Raw genomic sequence first — 21,368 nt, 5'->3', positions numbered from 1 at the left:
AGACTACATATTAAATGGAACAAATGACAAAGTAATCTCTTCAGTAATCAAAATACATTTTGAGTGTAACTGTATTCTAATTACCCATGATACTAACTGTAGTGGAATACAGCTACTAACATTTTGTATTTTAAATACGTAATCCCGTTACATGTATTCCGTAACTCCACAACCCTGCAGATACCACAGGACACCTTCAGAGGTCTTGTGGAGTCCATGCCTCGACAGGTCAGAGCTGTTTTGGCGGCACAAGGTGGACCTATACGATATTAGGCAGGTGGTTTCAGTGTTGTGGCTGATCGGTGTATATCGCTTCTGAAAATATGGATTTAAACACTGGAGTCTTATGGATTACTTTTATGTTTCCTATATGTGATTTTTGGAGCTACAAAGGTCAGATCACCATTCACTTGCATTGTATGGACCTACAGAATCAGAATCAGAATGAGCTTTATTGCCAAGTATGCTTACACATACAAGGAATTTGTCTTGGTGACAGGAGCTTCCAGTGCACAACAATACAAAACAGCAACAAGACAGATAATAATAGAAAATTAATAATAATAGTAATAATAATAGTAATAATAATAATAAATAAACAAAAATTGAATAGAAAATAAACCATATATAGAATACACAATAAGACTATATATATATATATATATATATATATATATATATATATATATATATATATATATATATATATATATATATATATATGTCGAGATATTCTTTTAAAAATCTTTGTTTGTGTTCTACTGAAGAAAGAAAGTCAAACACATCTGGGATGGCACGAGGGTGAGTAAATGATTAAATTATTTTTATTTTTGGGTGAACTATCTCTTTAAAGTGAAAAGCAGACTTTTTTAAAAGGCATCAATTTTATCCCATGAAGCCTGAAACATGGTCACCGTATTTTTTTCCGGTTAATTTCTAGCAACCACAGCTGCCGTAAATTTCACATAATTTATTTTTACAGTGCATTAAAAGTCAAGGAAATTGGTCCAAAAATAAATACATAAAGTGCGTCCATGAATATGAACAACTTTCAGAAACTAGAAACATAACTTCTTTTTGACTTCTTTTCGAAGTACAAACCCCCATCGTTTTATACTTTCTTTCCAAGACAAGAGCCATTTGTTTAAAATAGAACAATCTAATCTTTAAGTCAATTTATGTCAAACTAATGTAATCAAACGAAGAGTGGGATTTAAGCAAAGATATATTTAGCAAGTCAGTCCACTCGGCGGCTATTTTTGGAACCCTCCCAGGCAGCTATTTTCTATGTAAACAATCGGCATTAAAGTACAGCTCCTATCTCTTTGAATGGGGAAAGACTGAAATCTACAAAACGGTTGGTCAAGATTACGGTCAAAGGACATTTTTCGAATCAACAGTAAAATCTGACAACACTGGTAACATAAACTGTGCTTCTTCACCTCAGATTAGGCTAAAAAAACTACCCCCCCCCCTCCCCCCCAGCTAATACGCATGCGTGTTATCGAGTTGATTGACAGGCGACGTCTGTATCTAAAAAGTGATTGGCTCTTTTGCCTGTAAGGCGGAACTTCCTTTCTACGTTCGTTGACCTTTTACCGTTAACGCGTTCCCATTCACTTTAATAGAAGTGGTCAGTCTCTGCTAAATATTATCTGGATTTAGGGCAGTCATGCGTTTCAGGTTGAAAAATCGAGCTCAGAAATTCTGATCGCGCTCAAGCGGACATGGCGGACAACAAGGTTGGTGTGTTTTTGAACTCAGCTATACCTTTTTTTATTATTATTATTTATTGTTATTATTTTACCAACTAACGCTTTCGATTCTGTTTGAATAGAATTTGGTGGCGCAATCACACAGAACAAATATTTCTAATTTGCTGTTCAGAAAGTTACACTGTTGTCAGTCTTTTACACGTGTATTCCCTGACACTTATCAGTCTATTACGATACAGCCTAGGCTATTAGTTATCTTTATTCTTAACTGTTTTACTTAAATATAGGCAAAGGACTGTTCAAGCCATGCTGCTGTGATAGAGGGCATCGAGTACCTTTTCTGTGGGCACACCCGTGATGACACACTGTCCCAGAACTATAAACAAGATTTTGTTTGTGTGTTTCTTGCACAGGATCCGTTCAGGCAGCTGAAAGATCTGTCTCTGCTTAAAGATCAGCTTGAAGACATTCAGCATCGGATGGAGAATGAAGTTCAGGTTGGGATTCATTAGATTTTTGGCAAATTTTTCAAAGCTTTCTTCCATGTTATTAAAAGTTCTGTGTTTTCTCTCTCGCTCCCTCGCATTTGCTCTCTTCCTCAACTCAGGCTGGAAGTGTTTTCAGCTCTCCATTCCTCAAGGGCTTTTTGGCTGGGTATGTGGTGGCAAAGCTGCGCTCCTCTGCCGTCCTGGGAGTTCTTGTAGGGACCTGCACAGGCATCTATGCCGCTCAGAACTATCAAGTGCCAAATATTGAGCAGACCATGAAAAACTACTTCAGCTCATTTAAGAAGGGGAGATAGAGGGAGCCATATTACAATCTCAGAGAAATGGTGCCTGATCCAACTTGAACACATTTCTTTTGTAATCAGAGTGCTATTTAAATGTTATTTAATGGCCTTCTAATAATTTCTAATGCCACTGTCCATCAGACTGCAGGTAGATAGAATTGGCAGCTTACATTTCAAAGTTGCAATGAGGTTGTCATCTTAGCACCTTTTAGTTTGTTTTCTATTTGAAACTTAAGTGCACAAACAACAGCTTATTTTTCTCAGGAATAGTTACCCAAAGCCTGGATGTGGGCACAAATGGCCAATATTTTGTCTATCTTTATATGATCAGTCCTACATATTATGTTTCCAATGTTTATGCATTTACTTTCTGTCTGTTACTTTTTTTTTTTTTTTTTTTTTATATATAATTTCTTTAACAGAGGTTTGAACTGAAAACCTCTGTGTGGACAATTAAGCACAACACACACTCTGTATATAATGTCTGGTGTTGAAGAATTCCATTATCTGTTGTCGATTGTAAGAGTAGCTGAAGCCTCTTATATAGCCTATTTGTTGGGAGTATTTGATTAGATTTTGCACTTTAGCTCTACCAGTTTCGATTAAATAAACATAAATGGAAGCCACTCTAAGGAAGTGAAATAGAAAACTGGAACAATGAATCCAATTAGAGGATGTAAAACCACCATGCTGTTTTTTTTTTTTTTTTTTTGGAGTATTGTATTGAGTGGTGTGGTATGGTATAATGTGTTATCTGTCCTGTCAAAATGAGAATAGATTACTCTTATTGTTACTCTATATTTTGTAATGATTTAAGATGTTTCTTAAATCTATTATTTTACCCCTACTATCTTTTATTATCATAAGATGTGATACTACTGTTTTATATTTTAATATTTTATAGAATAAAAACAATACAATCCAGAATAATGTACAACATGAATTTATCATTTTAATTTATTTCCAAAAGCTTACCAGATCTCACTCAAAAACAATTTTAAGATTTAAACATTTCAATTTCATAAGAGAATTGAGCAATCTTTAATAAAATAAGCTAAATATGTTTATAAATGTACTTTTATTAAACAATTACATTTGATTTTGTTATGAAATTGAAGTGTGTAAATCCTAAAATAGGTATATTATATATATATACACTATTAATAGATAACTTCAGCCTGAAGATATGCAATTTCAGGCCATAATAATCATTAATTTCATATTTCCTTTGTGAAGGATACAATCCTTGTGTATGCATCCCAAATACATTGGCAGGGCTCCATATGTATGTTTTTAGTCTTAATTACTTAATTTAAATACTACCTAATTATCTTTGCAAAAAAAATAAAAATAATAATTTGCAAATTTATATCAAGCTTAGCATTTGTCATACAACTTGGAAGTTCAAAAAATTGACAAGACAAATTGTTAGTAAATTTTATTTTCCATCTATTTAAATTTTCTATTCTCATTCAGTTTAAGTTATTCAATAATATTTGTCCCTCTTCATCCATTTACTTATAAATTCACATAAAAGGTAAATGTGTTAAAAGATTAGAAAAAAAAAAAGGGAATATATCTCAGAAAAGACCAACACTGCTAAAGCTGATTTAACATAGGTTGTAATTATTGCCAGTATAACACATGAAGCACAGTCGCCTTTATTTTAGATTTAAACTACTGTGACAGCCAAAATATATGAAAATCTACGAGCAAGTAAAAAAAAAAAAAAATCTTTATCTCAGACAAAGCTGGAAATGTTACTGTGATAGAAGTTAAGATAAAGAGACCAAAATATGATATTTAAGAAGTTTCAGGCTGAGCATACACTGCTCTTCTTCACTACTTCTCTTCTGCCCCCAGCAGAGGCTCCATTGGCACTGGCTCATCTAAAATGAAGGACAGCATTACATGCTAAATATTATTATTAAAGTTAAATATCATATGAAATCATTGAGCAGTAAAATGTGAATCTGTTAAATGAAAAAAGAAAAATAAACCTAAACAAAACATTAATCAGCTCACTACATTCATGACTAACGCAATAACTAATTAAATGCCAAATGTATAACACCTTATTAATGGTGTAATAATTTGTCTTTTTAGAGGCTAACCTTTCTGTCACTGCAATGACATAAGACATAAAGCAAGTGATAAATTATTACAAATTATTACATTTTTAAATCATGATACATTTTCATAAATCTGAAAGATCTTTGGTTTTATTTCATTTTGAAACATGTACTATATAAGTAGGTAATTTATGCCATGATATTCAACATCCATGCCACTTTAAAAACAAAAAAAAAAAAACAAAAAAAGGACAAGAATGTTCAGCTCATACCGGGTCCAGTGGATCCACACTCCACAGGGCCCTTGGTCAGAGATTCAGGGACCTCAGTGCCGTTCTTGTCCACACACCAGCACATTTCAGTCCCATCCCAGCACTGCTGGGCCAGATAGTCTCCTTTATCATCACACTGAGGGCGGAAAGAAGGAAGAAGACTCTTGACCTCTCCAGCAGCCTCCAACTGGCACTGGGTACGAACACTGGGCTCTTTGAGACAGAAACAAACATGACTAATTAAAAAAATAAAAATAAAAAAAAATAAAAAGCAACAATATGAGTGTATGTACATAAAAATATTTAATAATGAAAAGATCTTGATACCTGGTTTGGGAGATGAATCCTGAAAAATAGAACAGTGTCATCAAATAAAGAAATGAATCACATGAGAGATCTAAATAAATAGAAAAACTACTAATAGAAAACATAGCAGAGTTTGACAAGTCATGTAGATACTGTAAACTTAAAACCTTGCATCATGATTTGACTTTATATCTCAATCCTGACACCAAGCGTCCAAATGGCCACATTGCAACAAGAGAGTGGAGAGGAAATCAGTTGTACCTTTTTCTCATCTTTGGGCAAATCCTCAAGCATCACAGGGAGGGAGCTCATGGGGAGATGCATTTTCACAGGGGCCCGCATGGCTGAACACAAAAGAGGAAGTAAGTCAGTATTATTAAGAGTTTGTCTGTCAATAGAGGGCATCTATGAACTGAAGGTGCTGTAAGTGATATTTTATGGAAAGGTATGAAAAAATGTTCCTAGTCTCTGAAAGATATTAATGAAATAATTCCTGAGATATCTCTCTGTGACAGCTCTACACTCTGTAAACAGCAAACAAAAATGTGTCCGCGGGTCGCGGTCACTGACACTTTCTGCCTGTCGATCATTTTGCGTGTTCTCATAGCGTTGTAGTTGAAGTGGATCATTGAGCCTTAATGCCATTTTAAGATTTTAAATTTTTGTCTGTTGTGGGCGCTATTGTACTACTGTTGTATTTGACAGCCGTGGGACTGCACAATGCTGCTCTACTGCTCGATTTAGGTCACAACGTTATCTCTGGAGGGTGAGGTTTTGGAAAGAGAGGGCGTGGCTAATTCAACAGCTCAGTTTTGTGAAAATTCCAGAATGCTAAAATCGCTTACAGCACCTTTAAATAAACAGTTTAACCCAAAATGAAAATTGTGGTATTATTTATTCTGCCAAAGAATTCCGGCAGAGAGGAAGATTATCACTGAATAATAACTTACATTTTGGTGTGTTTGTCAAAAAAAGCTATTATACAGAATTAGATGATTTGGAATATAGCACACAAGTCGTAAGGACTACTTTTATGGTGTTTTTGTCCCTTTTGAACGCCGACGTCATTATAAACTACAGTTAGATGGAAAGTGTACATTATTCACAATGTATTCTTTTGTGTTTGACTGAAAAAAAAAATAAATAAATAACATCATCCAGGTTTGGAATGACATGACAGTGAGTAAACGATGACAGAATTGTCATTTTTGGGTGAAATATTCCTTTTAAAGTGTTTTAGGTTGTCAGGTGTTTTGAAAAGTTATGCTGACAATGAAGATGTTTGTGAATTGTGAATGCATATAGACACGAGTGAGAAGTTTCTACTGTAAAAAGCAGTAAGATGATCATAAATCTATGTTGGAAGTCCATCAGTACTCATAAGAACGATTAAAATGAATGGTAAGCAATGCAGCTAGCTGACCCATAGACTTGCGACTGATCTCCTGCAGTCGGTCAGTGCGTCTCTCCAGTGTGTTGAGCTGCTCCTTCTGGTTGAACGCCATGTAGGCGGTGAAGGCCTGACCTGCAATCAGTATACCTGCCAGCAGAGTCACTCCTGCCACCTTCAGGGCCTGACTGTTGGATCCTCTGAGACAGGAAACATAGATCTCAATATTGAAGTTACAGAGCTAAGCTGTGGTGGTATGTATATAAAAACTAATCATTTTAAAATATCCTTTGGAAAATTTTGGTGGTTTTCAATCAAACAGACAAGTATCATAAAGTTGCTTTCAAGGTTTTTAATGTAAAGTTTAGTGGCTGGTTGGTAAATTTGGATTGAATGTCAAATATATAAGAATATCAGCCAAGGATGTGTGACATTAATGAGGGTCTTCTGGAAGTCTTTTGTAAATGATGCAACCATGCAGTGTGAGAAAAACATAGCAATGACATAAACAAATAGAAAAACCTTTTATTTACAGTTCCTTACAGAATACATTAGAATGCATAATACTTTATTTTTATAAAGTACTGGTAATAAGACTTCACATGGTGTTTCATAAAAGTACATAGTCTCAAATTACAACTAACCTTTTAGTGCACAAAGAAATCATTTAAAACTGCTCTTTAATCTCAAAATAAATTCAATCAGTTAACACATACAATTACCAACATTTAACATCCATAACTGGATCTCGTTTAAAATATATTTACATCTGACAATAAAACAAATAAAAACACAAGTTTTTCTCACCCTCTTGGAGAGCCCATGTTGATTGAAGTTTGCTCACTGGGAGCTCTGATCAGTGGAGCCTCGTTTGACTCAGACATTTCTTCAGTAAAATGTTGCTCGCTTGCTCAAGACTTTTTTATAACAGCGCTCTAATATGAATAAGAGAGAAACGATCCTCAGGCAGTGATACTCATGAAAGTCTCCAGAGTCGAATGGGCTATTCTTTCATATCTATTATTTCATTGGTTAGAATAGGGTGCATCATCAGTTGTCAGACAGCTGTGAACTTGAATGTACTGGTCTGTGTATTTCAGCAATTACCCTGCGTCTCAATCAGCTCCCTATGTCGTGAATCAGTATATCGTGAACACGAATTCGGGTCCAATAAACATTGGGACACTTGTGACTCAATCACCTGTGACACGTTAAGGAGCTCGCGCATAGAAGCGCAGCTGTTATTAATCAGCACCACCGCTGTATATATGGCAATATCTTATTTTTGGTAATGGATGAAAAACTTTCCATACAAAAAAAAAAAAAATATATATATATATATATATATATATATATATATATATATATATATATATATATTCCACTGAATCATTAGAAGTGTTGCTATAGTAGTAAATTATATATTTTAAAATAAAGGATTTGGTAGTATCAAGGGGCTTAACTGTATGAGAATATAAATCATACCAAAATTTCTGAGTTATTTCACACTGAAAAAAATAAATGGATTAATGTTTCATCCTCACATCCACAAAATGAGCAGGTGCTGTCATCATCTGTATATTTGGACACGGTGAGATTCACAGTATATATTTTATGCAAAATCTTAAAATGAATTTCTTTGGTCTTACTGTGGATGCAGTACTTATGAGTTAGGGACAATATGGTTTCTACGTTGGAAAATATGGCGAATGTGCTTATTAATACACTTCTTGCTGAATATACTTAATCCATCTAATATCAAAGCAGACTCTTTTGTGTCTCCCTTACCAAACATTAAGTGACTCTTCACAAGTTGAATTAGGCCGGCAGGAATGGCTCTGAGCACAGCATTATATTCTTTAATTAAAATGTATGGGGAAGTCATAAACAGACATAAAATGCTCATAAGACATTGCCAGATTTATCAAAAACTGGAGAAAAAAAAAAAGAAAAAGAAAATCCATTTATGTTCTTATTAAACCATGTTGTAAAAAGAGAGATTTATTCCTAATAGTTATATCCGAGTTATTCCACAAAAGAGTTTTGTGGTGAAAAACTGTGGGTGTAACATAACTTCCAGGAAAGAAGAGCCTGCTGATGAAAATTTGATAACACAACTGGCAGCTTGGTAAAGTCTTGCAAAATATTTTGTTAAAGATATAATTAGGGATAATAAGAAAATAAAACATATAGAATTGGTATTTATTAAACACCTTTTAAGCCAATTAATCTTAAAGGTGTTTACAGTATAATTAAAATCGAACACTTCAAGTCCACCTTTTTTCTGCTATTTTAAAGCACCGTTTTCTTAAGTTTATGAGGTCTGTTTTTCCATATGAAGTCCAGAAAAATTCTGTTAATTCCTTTTGCTGTACAAGCGCTCGTCATCTAATGACTTAAGAAAACATGATGACGTTTCCGGTGAGGGAACATATTGAGCAACCATGCTCCCTGTTTTTTTTCGGTGCATTGTGGGATTTTTTTTAGGGAGCGAACGTTTCAGTGCAAACGATTTTGTGAATGAGACAGCCTTTAAAATGGCCGACTCACTGATCAGTGCCTTAACCACTGAACTAGGGAACTGATTGAGACCACTTTGTTGAGATGCACCCTTAGTCTGAGTATCTAATACAATAAAGATGGAGTTTTTTCCCCTCCTCTTTCATTAATAAATAAATAAATAAATAACAGCCCAAAATACCTCAAGATATAACATGTAAATGCATGCCATTTAAAAAAAAAAAAAAAAAAAAAAAAAAAAAAAAGCTATTTCTCTAAATTCCAGATCATTTACAGCAACTTTATGGACTGTTCTGTTGTGTGAAACACAACTAGAAAAAGACGACAAATTAAGCATTAACAAGTTTTTTTTTTTTTTATAAAAAAAGTGCAATATCGATAAATTCTAGTACAGAGTATTGTTCCAGTTTCAGATAAGAGCACAAATTATTTACTTTGTAGAATGCAACAAAAGTAACCAGTTAAGGCTGTTCATAGTATAATGTAGAAAATAAATGTTATATATATATATATATATATATATATATATATTCAATACACTGTTGTATGTATAGCCTGCACAGGCAGTTTTTATTAGAACTTATGACTTTTACATTTTAACGTATCAATTTGAAACAAATTTAGGTTTGATTCCAAGTTGCTATACATCACCCTTTTTTCTTTTTGTTAAATAACTAGTTAAGGAGCAATATGAAACATTGACATCAAGCGTTTAAAATGGGTATTGCAGTCCAAATTCAATATATTGGTGAGTTGTCTCCCCCGCCTCCTCCTCCACAGACTCGAAGCTCACGCAGGTTGCCAGGTTGAGGACACGCACAAGGAACGTGCAAACTGACAACTGCAAGCGACGAGCCTTACACTGTAAGTTGATCAGCTAATGTATACGTTGGCAATGTTTTTTTTTGATGATTTTTTTATAGCTCTGTCAATGTTAGCTAGCTGTATTGCTGGCTTCCATAGTTGCAGCGCGCCGTTTACCCGCTAACTTTTCAAATCTGGCAACCCGGGGTGTCGAAATACTATTGGAAAATGGGAAGTAGGCAGAATCACAGGCCAAAACACAAACAGAATGTACATTTCTAATAAGAACATACTGGCTGTAGCATTGTTTTCGGAGAAGCCAGTATTTCAATTTAGCATGTTTCCTAAATCTGATAACATTGATAATTTTATGCTTTAGTACAGTAAATATATTACATATTGCTCCTTTAATTTGTGGTGGCAAAATTCAAACAAGAATGTCTTGGTATTCCCCTAGTGTTTAGTCATTTGGTTTGTAGGCATACCAGAACACCACAAACCAGTTAGGCATATACAATCAGCTTAAAGCAAACTGGACACACCAGAATCAGTCTCGTTTGGCACTGCAATCGTGACAACGTTTCAAAACGTATTTTCAAAAATATGACAGGAGTCAGAAGTATTATTTGACTTTTTATTCAGAAAAATCCAATAAAGTTTACAGACGACGTCCACGACGACCTCCCTTTCTGCGGGTGCTGTCCGATGGAATGGGGGTGACATCCTCTGTAAGAGAAAGTGTGAGAGACTTTGTCATCAAAGTACATTCAGGCACCGAACAGCCTGACATTTAACTTGGATATAAACACAGCATCCTCCCACAGTACAGTGTTGGATTTCACTTACCGATACGGCCAATCTTCATGCCAGAACGAGCCAGAGCTCTGAGGGCAGATTGTGCCCCTGGTCCTGGTGTCTTGGTTCTTAAAAAAAAGAAAAACAGATTTACATAAAATGAAAAATGAAGGGGCAAATAATCCATTATGCAATTTTTTTTGTAAGCTTTTTGTAAAGACATGAAATAACTGTTAATCACCTTTAAACTTCACTTTAGACCAACTTTTGATCTTTAGAGAAAAAAATTCAAGTCACATATTGGTGCCTAAGCAAGACGATTCTCTTTAGTACAAGTACTTTGTTTATCATATTATATGTTCAGAATATAATACTAGCTTACTACTGAGTACTGCACAGTAAAACCTTGCCACCATTAAATTTTTTAAAATAGTGAATGAAACAGTAGGCTTTTTTCACAACAAACATTTCACAGTGTTATATTGCCATTAGTGCCCGACCGATTTATCAGTCGGCCGATATTAGCCTTTCACAGGTGTATCGGCGTATATGTTTTCCAATATGTGCAGATATGAAACCTTTTTTTCAGAACACGTAATGCAGAAAACAATGCTTGGGGTGATTTAGAATTGGTGTCATAACGTAGTTTGTCCAGCATAATGCGCTCCGACTCCACTGTTTACAGAGCTGAGCTGCCGGTGGTTCTGCAGACAGTGCGGAGTTAAGCTGTGTCTTCACGGTAAGTTGCTAACTAGTTTGTGAAATACATACTGGAAAGTTAATAAACAATGACCCCATGATTTTTTCAATATAACAATATAACGTTAACCATGTCACTCATGTTTATCACATCTGTTTGCTATGTTAGCCAGCTATAGTTCGCCAGTGCAGTCAGTAACGTAGCAGATTGAAAGGTAAGCATCAGAGCATCTTTTTGCAGCTCAGCAGACAACAGTGCAGTGGTGGATTGCGTCTGTTGAGTGTTGATTTCGCGCTACATTATTACCTAGTTGGTGAAACGCAATGTTGGAAAATAAACAACATCCATCTTTTGCTCTCTGTGACAACAGGCTTATAGTTAACTAGCTAACCACATAGCTACTTTCATATCTTGTCAGCCGAGTGTAAGCTAATGTGTTAACATGTATACACCAAACTGTTTTATTCAGGATTCACAGTTTGGTACCCCCTTCAACTGAACAATTCCAGTTGTTGCATTAAAATAGCAGAATACGGTGTAACACCGCTGCATCTCTTGACTCGACAGCAACGAACCATGAGTTATTATTTGTGACTGTTTTGTTAGCTAAATATTGCTGATGATGTTTTGTTAAGCAAGAAAACTGTACTTTAGTACAATTTAGAGGTACTTGTACTTGAGTATTACCATGGCATTTTCTATTACTTTATACTTCCACTCCACTACATTTCAGAGGGAAATACTGTACTTTTTCCAATGCTGACAATGTATAACAATGTCAAATATTCTTTGATAAAAATATTTAAGAAAGCAGCCTTCAGAGCACATTTGATAGTCATATTGGTGCAAAGTCAGTGCACAATCCACACAGAAAATGTCTGTTTTCATTACAGCTCAAATTTAATATACTGGCCACCATATCAGTAATCAGTGAATTTCCCCCCTCTAAAATCAGTATCGGTCTCAAATTCCATATCGCCGGCTCTAATTGCCATCACATGATCTCAATGTTGCAGGTTTATTTAAGGTTATTGAGTTATCATGGAATTATTTTCTTTTTTGGGCGATTCCTTTTTATTTTATTCAATTTTATGTAATAATTCCAGGTCAACTTTTGGCAGTCCGAACCAATAAGTACACAATAAAAGAATAAAATTGCGGTTGATTTTACTTCTGGATAAGGGAGGTCCAGTCAAGGGCTTGTATTGTGAAATACAGCATTCTAAACAGTACGCTCTGTTGTATTTAGCACGGTTTAGCAAACGAAGTAGCTCATGTGGGCAAGCATACTTTATACTGCAGCAGTAGTAAGATTAGTATGCTATTCCAAACACAAATCACCATCTTGTACACTGGGACCTCACCTGTTGCCACCAGTGGCCCTCAGCTTGATGTGCAGGGCAGTGATTCCCAACTCTTTGCACCTCTGAGCAACATCCTGAGCCGCCAACATGGCAGCGTATGGTGAGGACTCGTCTCTGTCGGCCTTCACCTTCATCCCACCAGTCACACGGCAGATTGTTTCTCTGCAGATTGAGTGGAAGCGAAACATATTCAGAGGATCATCAACCAAATGTAACGACAAAAGCTTAATCACCTCAAACATTCAATATTTTAGAAAATGCAAAATGATAAAACAAAAAAGCAACAACTGCATAACAATACTAAAATAGTTGCAAAATAACTTAATATTTCTATTATGTATTATTCTTTGGACCTTTAGTATTGTGAATGCAACCAATTTAAAATTGAACTGAATTTGTTATTTAAACTGTTTGTTTCGGCAAAGGGATACATTCTAAATCTTATACATATTCCACCCCCTGTACCTCATACATTTTTTTGGAGTTGTACCCACACCTCTTTAGTTCTCCTTAACCTTTCTCTTCCAAATATATATATATATATATATATATATATATATATATATATATATATATATATATATATATAACTGTGCTTCCATAAATCATATTTTTGATTATTTCATACATATATATATATATATATATATATATATAAGTTCACTTACACATGATACATATTTCTTTGTTTATTAAAAGACAAACAAGTACTATATTCAAACAAGGACTACTTTATCACGTTGATTTTCTGTGTGACAATGGCGAATTACAAGTATTCTATGTGTGTACACATGTATTATATATATGCTGTGTCACTTAAGGTTGCGCTGATGTTTCAGTGATTAACTTGATTTACATTTTATACTGTTAAGGAAGTAGCAATGTGTAAGTAAACTATAGCAAGCGTAACATGAACAGTATGATTTGGCAATTATCAATTGGGTGTACTACTGAAATTATACAAGTTGTGCATCTATTTAGACACAAATAATGCTTGAGAAAATGTGTAGCTTGTGTTGTGTAGCTCAAAATGCGTTTGACAGCCGGTTGCATCTCATGAAATTGCAGTGTGGAAGTAATTAAACCTTTTCTGGATTTGTTGCAGCATCTCTTTAGATATATGAATAATAACGTCAAAATATGCTCTACTCTTAATATTTTCTAATTGTCTTGAAATTTGTTTTGAAAAATTGACACTATCTGGGCAATTTGTAGATCCATTAGTACATGTCGAGTCGCTTAAGACACGAGGTATGTAATAACGTTTGGCAAAACACCTATGCATTTAAGGATTAACATCAAACTAATCACTGCTCATTATCTGGCATCCAAAATCTTAAATGCATGCCTTCTTAGGTAACTTACTTGCCGGACAGGTCAGTGACATGCACAAAGGTGTCGTTAAAGGATGCGAAGATGTGGCAGACTCCAAAGACATTCTCGCCTTCGGCAACCTGAGGTCCCAGACTGATGACCTGCTCTTCCTTCTTTTCTTTACCCTTGCGAGGTGCCATTGCTGAGATACAAACACATTCAACAGTCAGATCAACTTCATGACTTAGAAGGAAATGGCCATGGAATCTAAAAACATCTCAACATGCCTCATTATTCTGCACGACTGAAAAGATTAGGAGCAACATCTCCAACCTGTAAAGCGCGGATATCAGTTGAAAAAACCGGTGGTAGTAGTGCAATATTATTGACCAAATTAATTCAAAGACAATAACACATCCAAAATAAACGTACGAAAATTAGAGAAAGAATCCCCACAGGTATACATGTCAACATGCAGTTGCACACCAGATAAAAACCAGCATCGTCACATAGCTTCACACTACTACCAACGGGACGCTTTCAGTAAAGAAACTAAAAGCCTAAACGAAAACACAAACTGCGCCACAGCTCAGTATTAAAGGCGGAATGTTTGAAATAATTATCCACAGCGGCTCGTGCAGTTTCTCAGGCCGGAGCAAGACTCTGTTAGACCTGCAATGACAATCCGGCTAATATAAAACATTTATCACGCTGTATGGAAGTAATATCGTGTTATCCAGGCACATTGAGTGATGTACAACATTATGGAAGTGTGATTTTATATGAAACACATACTAAAAATGAAGGATTTGAAAGGATTGTAAACTGTGTTATCTCACCTATGTGTGTCTCTAATCGAGGCCAAAACAGGAAAGGAAAGAGAAACCGCTGCCGGGTTGAAAGTTCAATTCGAAAAGGCGGAAGTGATTTTGAGAAAAGACTGTCGTGTGTCTTAAAAGTCCCCAATTTGTGGCAAAATTATAGGGTTATTAGACAACAACAACAACAACTATTATTATTATTATTATTATTATTAAAGCATCTTTCACAAACTAAACGAGGTTTCCTTTAAGATTGTACATATGTGCACATCTGTGTAATGTGATTTAAGATCACATTCAAAGCCATCATCTTCCTTTTGGCATGAAATATGTTAATTTCTGAATATAAAAATAGGGTGCTAAGAGTGATTTCAACCCTCAAAATAAATAAATAAACAAATAAAATAGTGTACAATAATTTCTGCCATAATACTATTTTACTTATGTAAAACTTTAGTAATCTTACACTGTTTGATTGTTTTCTTATGATTTTATAAAACGAAAAAGATATTGCTGTTCAGTTTCAAGAAAAATCTGCTTCTTTCTATGATTTCATAATCTGATGTTGCAAAGGCAACATGGACTATGTATGTGATGATACACTGTGCGCTGTTCTTGCAACAGCATAATATATCAAGCATTTGGCAGACACTATGGATAAAAGCTTCTGCCAAATGTAATAAGATTCTGATGGGACTTGGGATGAAGATCAAAGCTTTTCTTTTCAGTTCTCATGTGAAAACAAATCTAACAACCCAACAGTTTAATTTTCACCTCCATTATCATGATCCCTATCAATATATGCCTTGAAATCTTCTAATGTGTGTTTTTAGTACTTGTTACCTCAACAAGACAAGGCTTAATAAAAATTACAAATGTCTTCTAGGAAAATCAGCATATGTGTCTAGATTGCTTGTTCATATACTAAAGTACAAATCACACAGGCCATAGACTGTGCTTTTACAAAGAGTGCTCAGCCCTCCAAATGTAAAAGAACAGTCTGTGGTTAATGTAGCGGCTCATTGGCAGTGTCAGAATGATTGAGTGTATAGTTCTGGCCAATATGCACTCTGCTTTGATGAGTGTGTGTGATGTGGAGGCAAGCCATGCTCACAGATGCCCTGCTGCTGACAGATTGAGATGCAGCTGTAGTTTGTTTGTTATAAATACTAAACCAACTAAGAATGACACACTGCTGTTTCATGGGGGCAAGGATCAGCTTTACATCTGCTAGCCCATGTACAATGATGCTTGTTTTTCAAGGAATAAAATGTAGATTACCACAAATCTTTCTGCACTACTAAATCACTGAATTTAGCCATTTTTAAATAATCTACATTATTGTAAAATATATGAATGATATGATTGTTTGATAAATTCCCATCAAAATGAACAGCAATTTTGTAAATGATAATTGTTTTATAAATTATATTCATTATAATAAATGTACATTTAATATTAAGATTTTAATAATATTCACATTTTAAAGATTACTCAATTTCGTTTTTCAATACAGAAATTTGTCATATTCAACTGTATAAATCTTACAAACTTAAATATATATTTTTTTAGTTAATGTTGTTTAGTAATCTGTATTTCAGTCTGAAATTAAATAGGCAAATAAAAAAAATAAAATAAAAAAAATCTATTTTATATCATGTTTCCATATTGTCCTTTTAAAGTGGTCTCTCCACACAACCTTTATCCTTCAAATAATGGCTTCGGTAAATGCAATGTGTGTTCAGATTCTAGAGGACCAGAATATTCTTTATAAATCAATGTACATGTTTGCGTTATAATACATTATATACCTATATACATAATGTAAATATATTGTAAATCTTTAGTAGCTCATATGAAACCTCTAAACACAATACATTAGCATTACATTCAACCTGCCATACTTAAAAGTTCCTCATTTATCACCTTAGAGGTGAAACCTCTCAAAGATTTGAGAAAGCAGCTAATTCAAGTTTGAAAAGATAGAAAACATTATACTTGACTGTCTTCCATTCCATATGACCATCTTTCATATAAGGTAAGAAATGTAGGGGGACTCAGGGCAAAAATGCCCCCGAAATAAAAAATGTTGAGGCAAAAAATGCCCTTGTAATGAATTCTTATGTTGTTATTTGAAACATCTACTATAGTTCTTAATATTCTATTGTAGTACTTGTTATACATATTATGGAATAAAACAAATTCTTAGTGAGATCATAAATTCTTAATCTTGAGAATTTGTAATAAAGAATCGAGTAATAATCAAGTTTTTGAGAAATGGATTAGAAATACTTGGTTTTAAATGGTTAGAAAAAAAAAGTCATCATAAAGTAAAAAAAAAAAAAATAAAAAGTAAAATAAAATACCCCTGAAAATCACATTCAGGGGAAAAACACTGCCCCTTAATTTAAAAGTTAATTTCTGACACTATATACAGTATATATACACTGATGGCCAAAACATTATAACCACCTGCCTAATATGTTGTTGGTCCTCCACGTGCTGCCAAAACAGCACTGACCCACCGAAGCATGGACTCTACAAGACCCCTGAAGCTGTCCTGTAGTATCATGTCAAACAGAACGCTGAGACTGCAGTAGGCACAGGCTCACCAAAACTGGACTGTAAATGATTGGAAAAACATCACCTTGACTGATGAATCTGGATTTCTGATGAGGTACACAGATAGTAGGCCCACTGCAGCCTCAGTTTTCTGTTCTTGGCTGACAGAAGTGGAACCCAACATGGTCTTTTGCTGTTGTAGCCCATCTGCCTCAAGGTTCGACACGTTGTGCATTCCGAGATGCTATTCAGCTCACTACAATTGTACAGAGTGGTTATCTGAGTTACCGTAGCCTTTCTGTCAGCTCGAACCAGTCTGGCCATTCTCCGTTGACCTCTCTCATCAACAAGGCGTTTCCGTCTGCAGAACTGCCGCTCATTGGATGTTTTTTTGTTTTGTTTTTGGCACCATTCTGAGTAAACTCTAGAGACTGTTGTGTGTGAAAATCCCAGGAGATCAGCAGTTACAGAAATATTCAAACCAGCCTGTCTGTTACCAAAAATCATGCCACGGTTGAAATCACGGAGATCAAATTTTTCCCCATTCTAATGGTTGATGTGAACATTAACTGAAGCTCCTGACCCACATCTGAATGATTTTATACATTGCACTGCTGCCACACGACTGGCTGACTAGATAATCACATGAATAAGTAGGTGTACAGGTGTACCTAATAAATTGTTCACCGAGTGTTTATAATTACAACGTAAATATAAAAATGGCCCAGATTTACTCCACTGATATTTCACTTGCTGCAAGAAGGACAAACAGAAGTAAAAAGACAGTGGTTTCTTTATTTGCAAATAAATCACAAAAATATTGGCTACCAACAATAAAAAATATTAACAATGGTAGGTTTGATTGTATAGTCCAGATGATTATTTCCTTAGTTATTTTATTTCTATTTACTGATACCCTACATTATGATACAGAAAGCACAATATTGGCAGTGTGAAAGTCACAAGGACCTCTCTGCACCTCTGTATGTGATCAGAATATAAAAAACCATAACAACTACAGTCCATTCATATCTTATATTCTCTCTTTGTTTCATTCACTCATAATAAATGGGTTCTGTACAATGCGACCGAAATTTCATTAAAACTTAATTTGTGCTTGGTGCAAACTTTCCCATTTTACCAGGAAACACAATATTGCATTATTAGATGTCAGTTGTCAGCCAAGGAGCAGGAATACTAAATTAAGATTCAGAGAAAAAGAAGAGTATTACGTATGTAATTATGACAAACCCAAGAGCAGCATGTAAGTTGCTTGCTTCTGTATCGTAGACAGTTGTAAACTTTACTTGCATTTAAACCAAGACCCAGTAAAACTATCTCTAAAAGGTACTGGTAATACAAAATGTTCCGTGGAGCCAAAAGTCTTCCTGTGGTTCGGTGCAAAACCTTTGTGTGGAGTGATATCCTTACACAATAGGTATACATTATGTTTTTCCACTCCTTGGTCAACATCAAACACATTGTGCTTCTCAAGCATCATACTTTGAGGTCAATGAAGAAAATAATGTGTAGTTACAGTTTTTACAAATAAGATCTGTATTATTGAAAATAAACGCTCTGAGATACTGTCAGTTCTTCATCGGTAATATATTTAACTGTGCATTGAGCACATATAACCCCTTACACAAATGTCCCTCCTAAAGCAGGGAATATCTGGAGTAATTTAAGATTAAACTAAGTTTACTCTTTACTTTTCCGTGCCGTTCTTTTTTTTCTTTTTTGCAGAACCTACAAGTGTTTTCATTATGAAATGCTTTGGAAGATGGTTTGACCACAAGCTGCACTTACAGACAAGGCCCTGAATAGAAATGGGAAGCCATCAAATGACAAACGCCAGTTAGTGTCTGACTGTAGAGTCGAAAAAGATGATGAATGCCCTCTTTGGATGACAGGGTACATTACACAGCTGTTAGAAGAGACAGATATATGCTGTGTGAAGCAATTGTGCACGGAAGTACAGATGAAAGTGCACAAAAACTTTTCAAAGACAAATGGAAAAAAGGAAAGAACAAAATTAATTTTATAATTATTAATTTTATAATTATTAATTTTAAACGCAATTAATTTTGTTTTACATCAAATGAGATTTGGTTCGTTTCATGACTTCTCATTTCAGCAGCACATTTTTGAGAAATAAAATCCATTTACGCAGTGGTTTAATTTTGCCCCAGTACTGGGTTATGGTGCTTTGTGGGGCTTTCCATGGACTGCCCTGCCTGCCACTAAAAGGCATTATGCATATTTTATAGCATCCTCGCTTACATTCATGGGTGTAATTCATACAGTTCAGTAGCGATCAACAGTTCCTACAAAACACAAGTCATATAAAATGGCCTTTTAAACGATCTCTTGGCAGAGGCAATATATTCCTGGACACATTCTGGTGTCAACCCTGAATGAAATGTGATGAGATGCTGTGATATGCAATACAATCATATAAAAATTGAGGGGAAAAACATTCCTTTAAAAAAAGATGATAAATTATTATTGGTGGGAGATCTATGAATCATTATTAAAATGGCAATACCGTCACTGAAAAAACTAATGAACACTTCAGTAAGATTGGCGATATAATGCCAAATAACTTGTGGATCCAGTTCTCGACATTCATCGTTAAAATTAAGATTAAAAGATCAGCTGCTCAAGGCATGTCAAAAAAATCTCAGCTCATATATTTTGTGAATTTAACCTTAATTGGCTTGATAAAGTAGCATTAAGGCAGATACAGCACATATAATGAGCCATCAACACACATAGCTTTTTTACAGTTTCATATTTACAGTCACATTGATTATGGTTGTAGCTTATCTGTGTTTTAGTACCACAATTGATCACGCATTAAGTTGTCCTGTGAATTTGCAGCAAATAGCCATAAATACATCATAATGAATTTTCACCTTTAAATGTCACATTTGAAGCCTGGAGGGTGCAGTTGTAACAAATGGTCACAATATCCTATTATTTCAAAACAGTTTAAAACAGAAGAATTACACTACAAGGCAAAAAGCCTTGTGTTGTGCAACACAACACATGAAATGAGTGTTAAAAGAAGATTTAACAAAGGAAACAAAGAAAGTCTGACTTTAAGGTTCTACCCTGGCACTTGTTTATCTGTTACTGACTTATGTGTTGTCCGTAGAGTGCACTCCTCTTCCATGCTGCGTGTGAGGGTGTCCATTTGTTTTGACATTATGACTGAGCACTTCAACACACCAGAGCAGTATAATGTCTTTTTGAAGCCTCCCTTTCTGATCCACCTTTTGAGTTGAGGTCTTATGGTGGGTATACCCCAAGGCTCTGTCTTAGGCCCTTCACTGTTCTCCAAAACAGAACAGATACATGGGTGCACCATAGTGCATCTTCCTTGCCTTTTTCTCGACCTCTCCATCTTGTCCTCTGGAAGCTCAGTACCCCGAACAGGAGGTCCGAAAGGCCACTGGAGGACACTTGACCAACCGCCATGGCAGATGGCGGACAGGGGTGGACAAGAGGGCGAGTCCCCTCAAAATTAGAAGAGGGGTGTCCGAGTCTGACCAGTGGTCTGACCAGTGTGTCCCCACCCCTCCTCAGACTACCTGCTGTGGAGCAGCTCCTCTCGGAGCCAGCTAGGCAGCGGCTGGCCCATTTTGTACAGCAGCTTCGAGAGCTCAATGTTGTGCTCGTGGTAGTACTCTCTCAGAAAGGTCCGGGACTGTGGAGGAAAAGGATAAGGTTATTTTCTCTGCTTACATGTACAGAGAGGATAGGAAATGATGGGGACAATGGGAAATGTCAGAAACTGGATTCAAACATACAGTTGAAGTCAGAAATTGACATACACATTAGCCAAATACATTAAAACTCAGTTTTTCACAATTCCTGACATTTAATCTTAGAAAACATTCCCTGTCTTAGGTCAGATAGGATCACTATTTTAAGAATG

General features: G+C 35.3%; 4 protein-coding genes across 5 annotated transcripts in view; 1 reads left to right on the top strand and 3 right to left on the bottom strand.

The window, feature by feature from the left end:
• The first annotated feature begins 1,600 nt into the window (after window positions 1-1,600).
• LOC127430400 (SLC35A4 upstream open reading frame protein-like) lies at window positions 1,601-4,079 on the top strand. Its single transcript, XM_051680126.1, has 3 exons — window positions 1,601-1,742; window positions 2,129-2,212; window positions 2,323-4,079. The coding sequence occupies exons 1-3, from the start codon at window positions 1,728-1,730 to the stop codon at window positions 2,515-2,517; spliced, it is 294 nt and encodes a 97-aa protein (XP_051536086.1). The 5' UTR covers window positions 1,601-1,727; the 3' UTR covers window positions 2,518-4,079.
• On the bottom strand, window positions 3,929-7,539 carry LOC127430396 (H-2 class II histocompatibility antigen gamma chain-like). Its single transcript, XM_051680120.1, has 6 exons — window positions 7,353-7,539; window positions 6,579-6,745; window positions 5,417-5,499; window positions 5,177-5,195; window positions 4,850-5,062; window positions 3,929-4,394 (listed from the first exon to the last, which is right to left on the bottom strand). Exons 1-6 carry the CDS (start codon window positions 7,427-7,429, stop codon window positions 4,348-4,350), a joined length of 606 nt encoding a protein of 201 aa, XP_051536080.1. The 5' UTR covers window positions 7,430-7,539; the 3' UTR covers window positions 3,929-4,347.
• A 2,950-nt stretch (window positions 7,540-10,489) lies between these two features.
• Window positions 10,490-14,945, bottom strand: LOC127430399 (40S ribosomal protein S14). Its single transcript, XM_051680125.1, has 5 exons — window positions 14,882-14,945; window positions 14,094-14,244; window positions 12,729-12,890; window positions 10,716-10,792; window positions 10,490-10,595 (listed from the first exon to the last, which is right to left on the bottom strand). Exons 2-5 carry the CDS (start codon window positions 14,240-14,242, stop codon window positions 10,528-10,530), a joined length of 456 nt encoding a protein of 151 aa, XP_051536085.1. The 5' UTR covers window positions 14,243-14,244; window positions 14,882-14,945; the 3' UTR covers window positions 10,490-10,527.
• Window positions 14,946-18,200: 3,255 nt separating this feature from the next.
• Window positions 18,201-21,368, bottom strand: part of LOC127430389 (bifunctional heparan sulfate N-deacetylase/N-sulfotransferase 1-like) — a 133,004-nt gene continuing 129,836 nt past the window's right edge. For both annotated transcript variants that reach the window (XM_051680109.1, XM_051680110.1), the window contains one exon: window positions 18,201-21,137. In XM_051680109.1, the coding sequence (XP_051536069.1) occupies window positions 21,018-21,137 (120 nt within the window). In that variant the 3' untranslated portion in view covers window positions 18,201-21,017. The remainder of the gene's footprint in view (window positions 21,138-21,368) is intronic.

This window comes from Myxocyprinus asiaticus, chromosome 40 (assembly GCF_019703515.2).
Source record: "Myxocyprinus asiaticus isolate MX2 ecotype Aquarium Trade chromosome 40, UBuf_Myxa_2, whole genome shotgun sequence".
Classification (NCBI taxonomy): domain Eukaryota; kingdom Metazoa; phylum Chordata; class Actinopteri; order Cypriniformes; family Catostomidae; genus Myxocyprinus; species Myxocyprinus asiaticus.
This window is presented reverse-complemented; position numbering and strand designations above follow the sequence as displayed.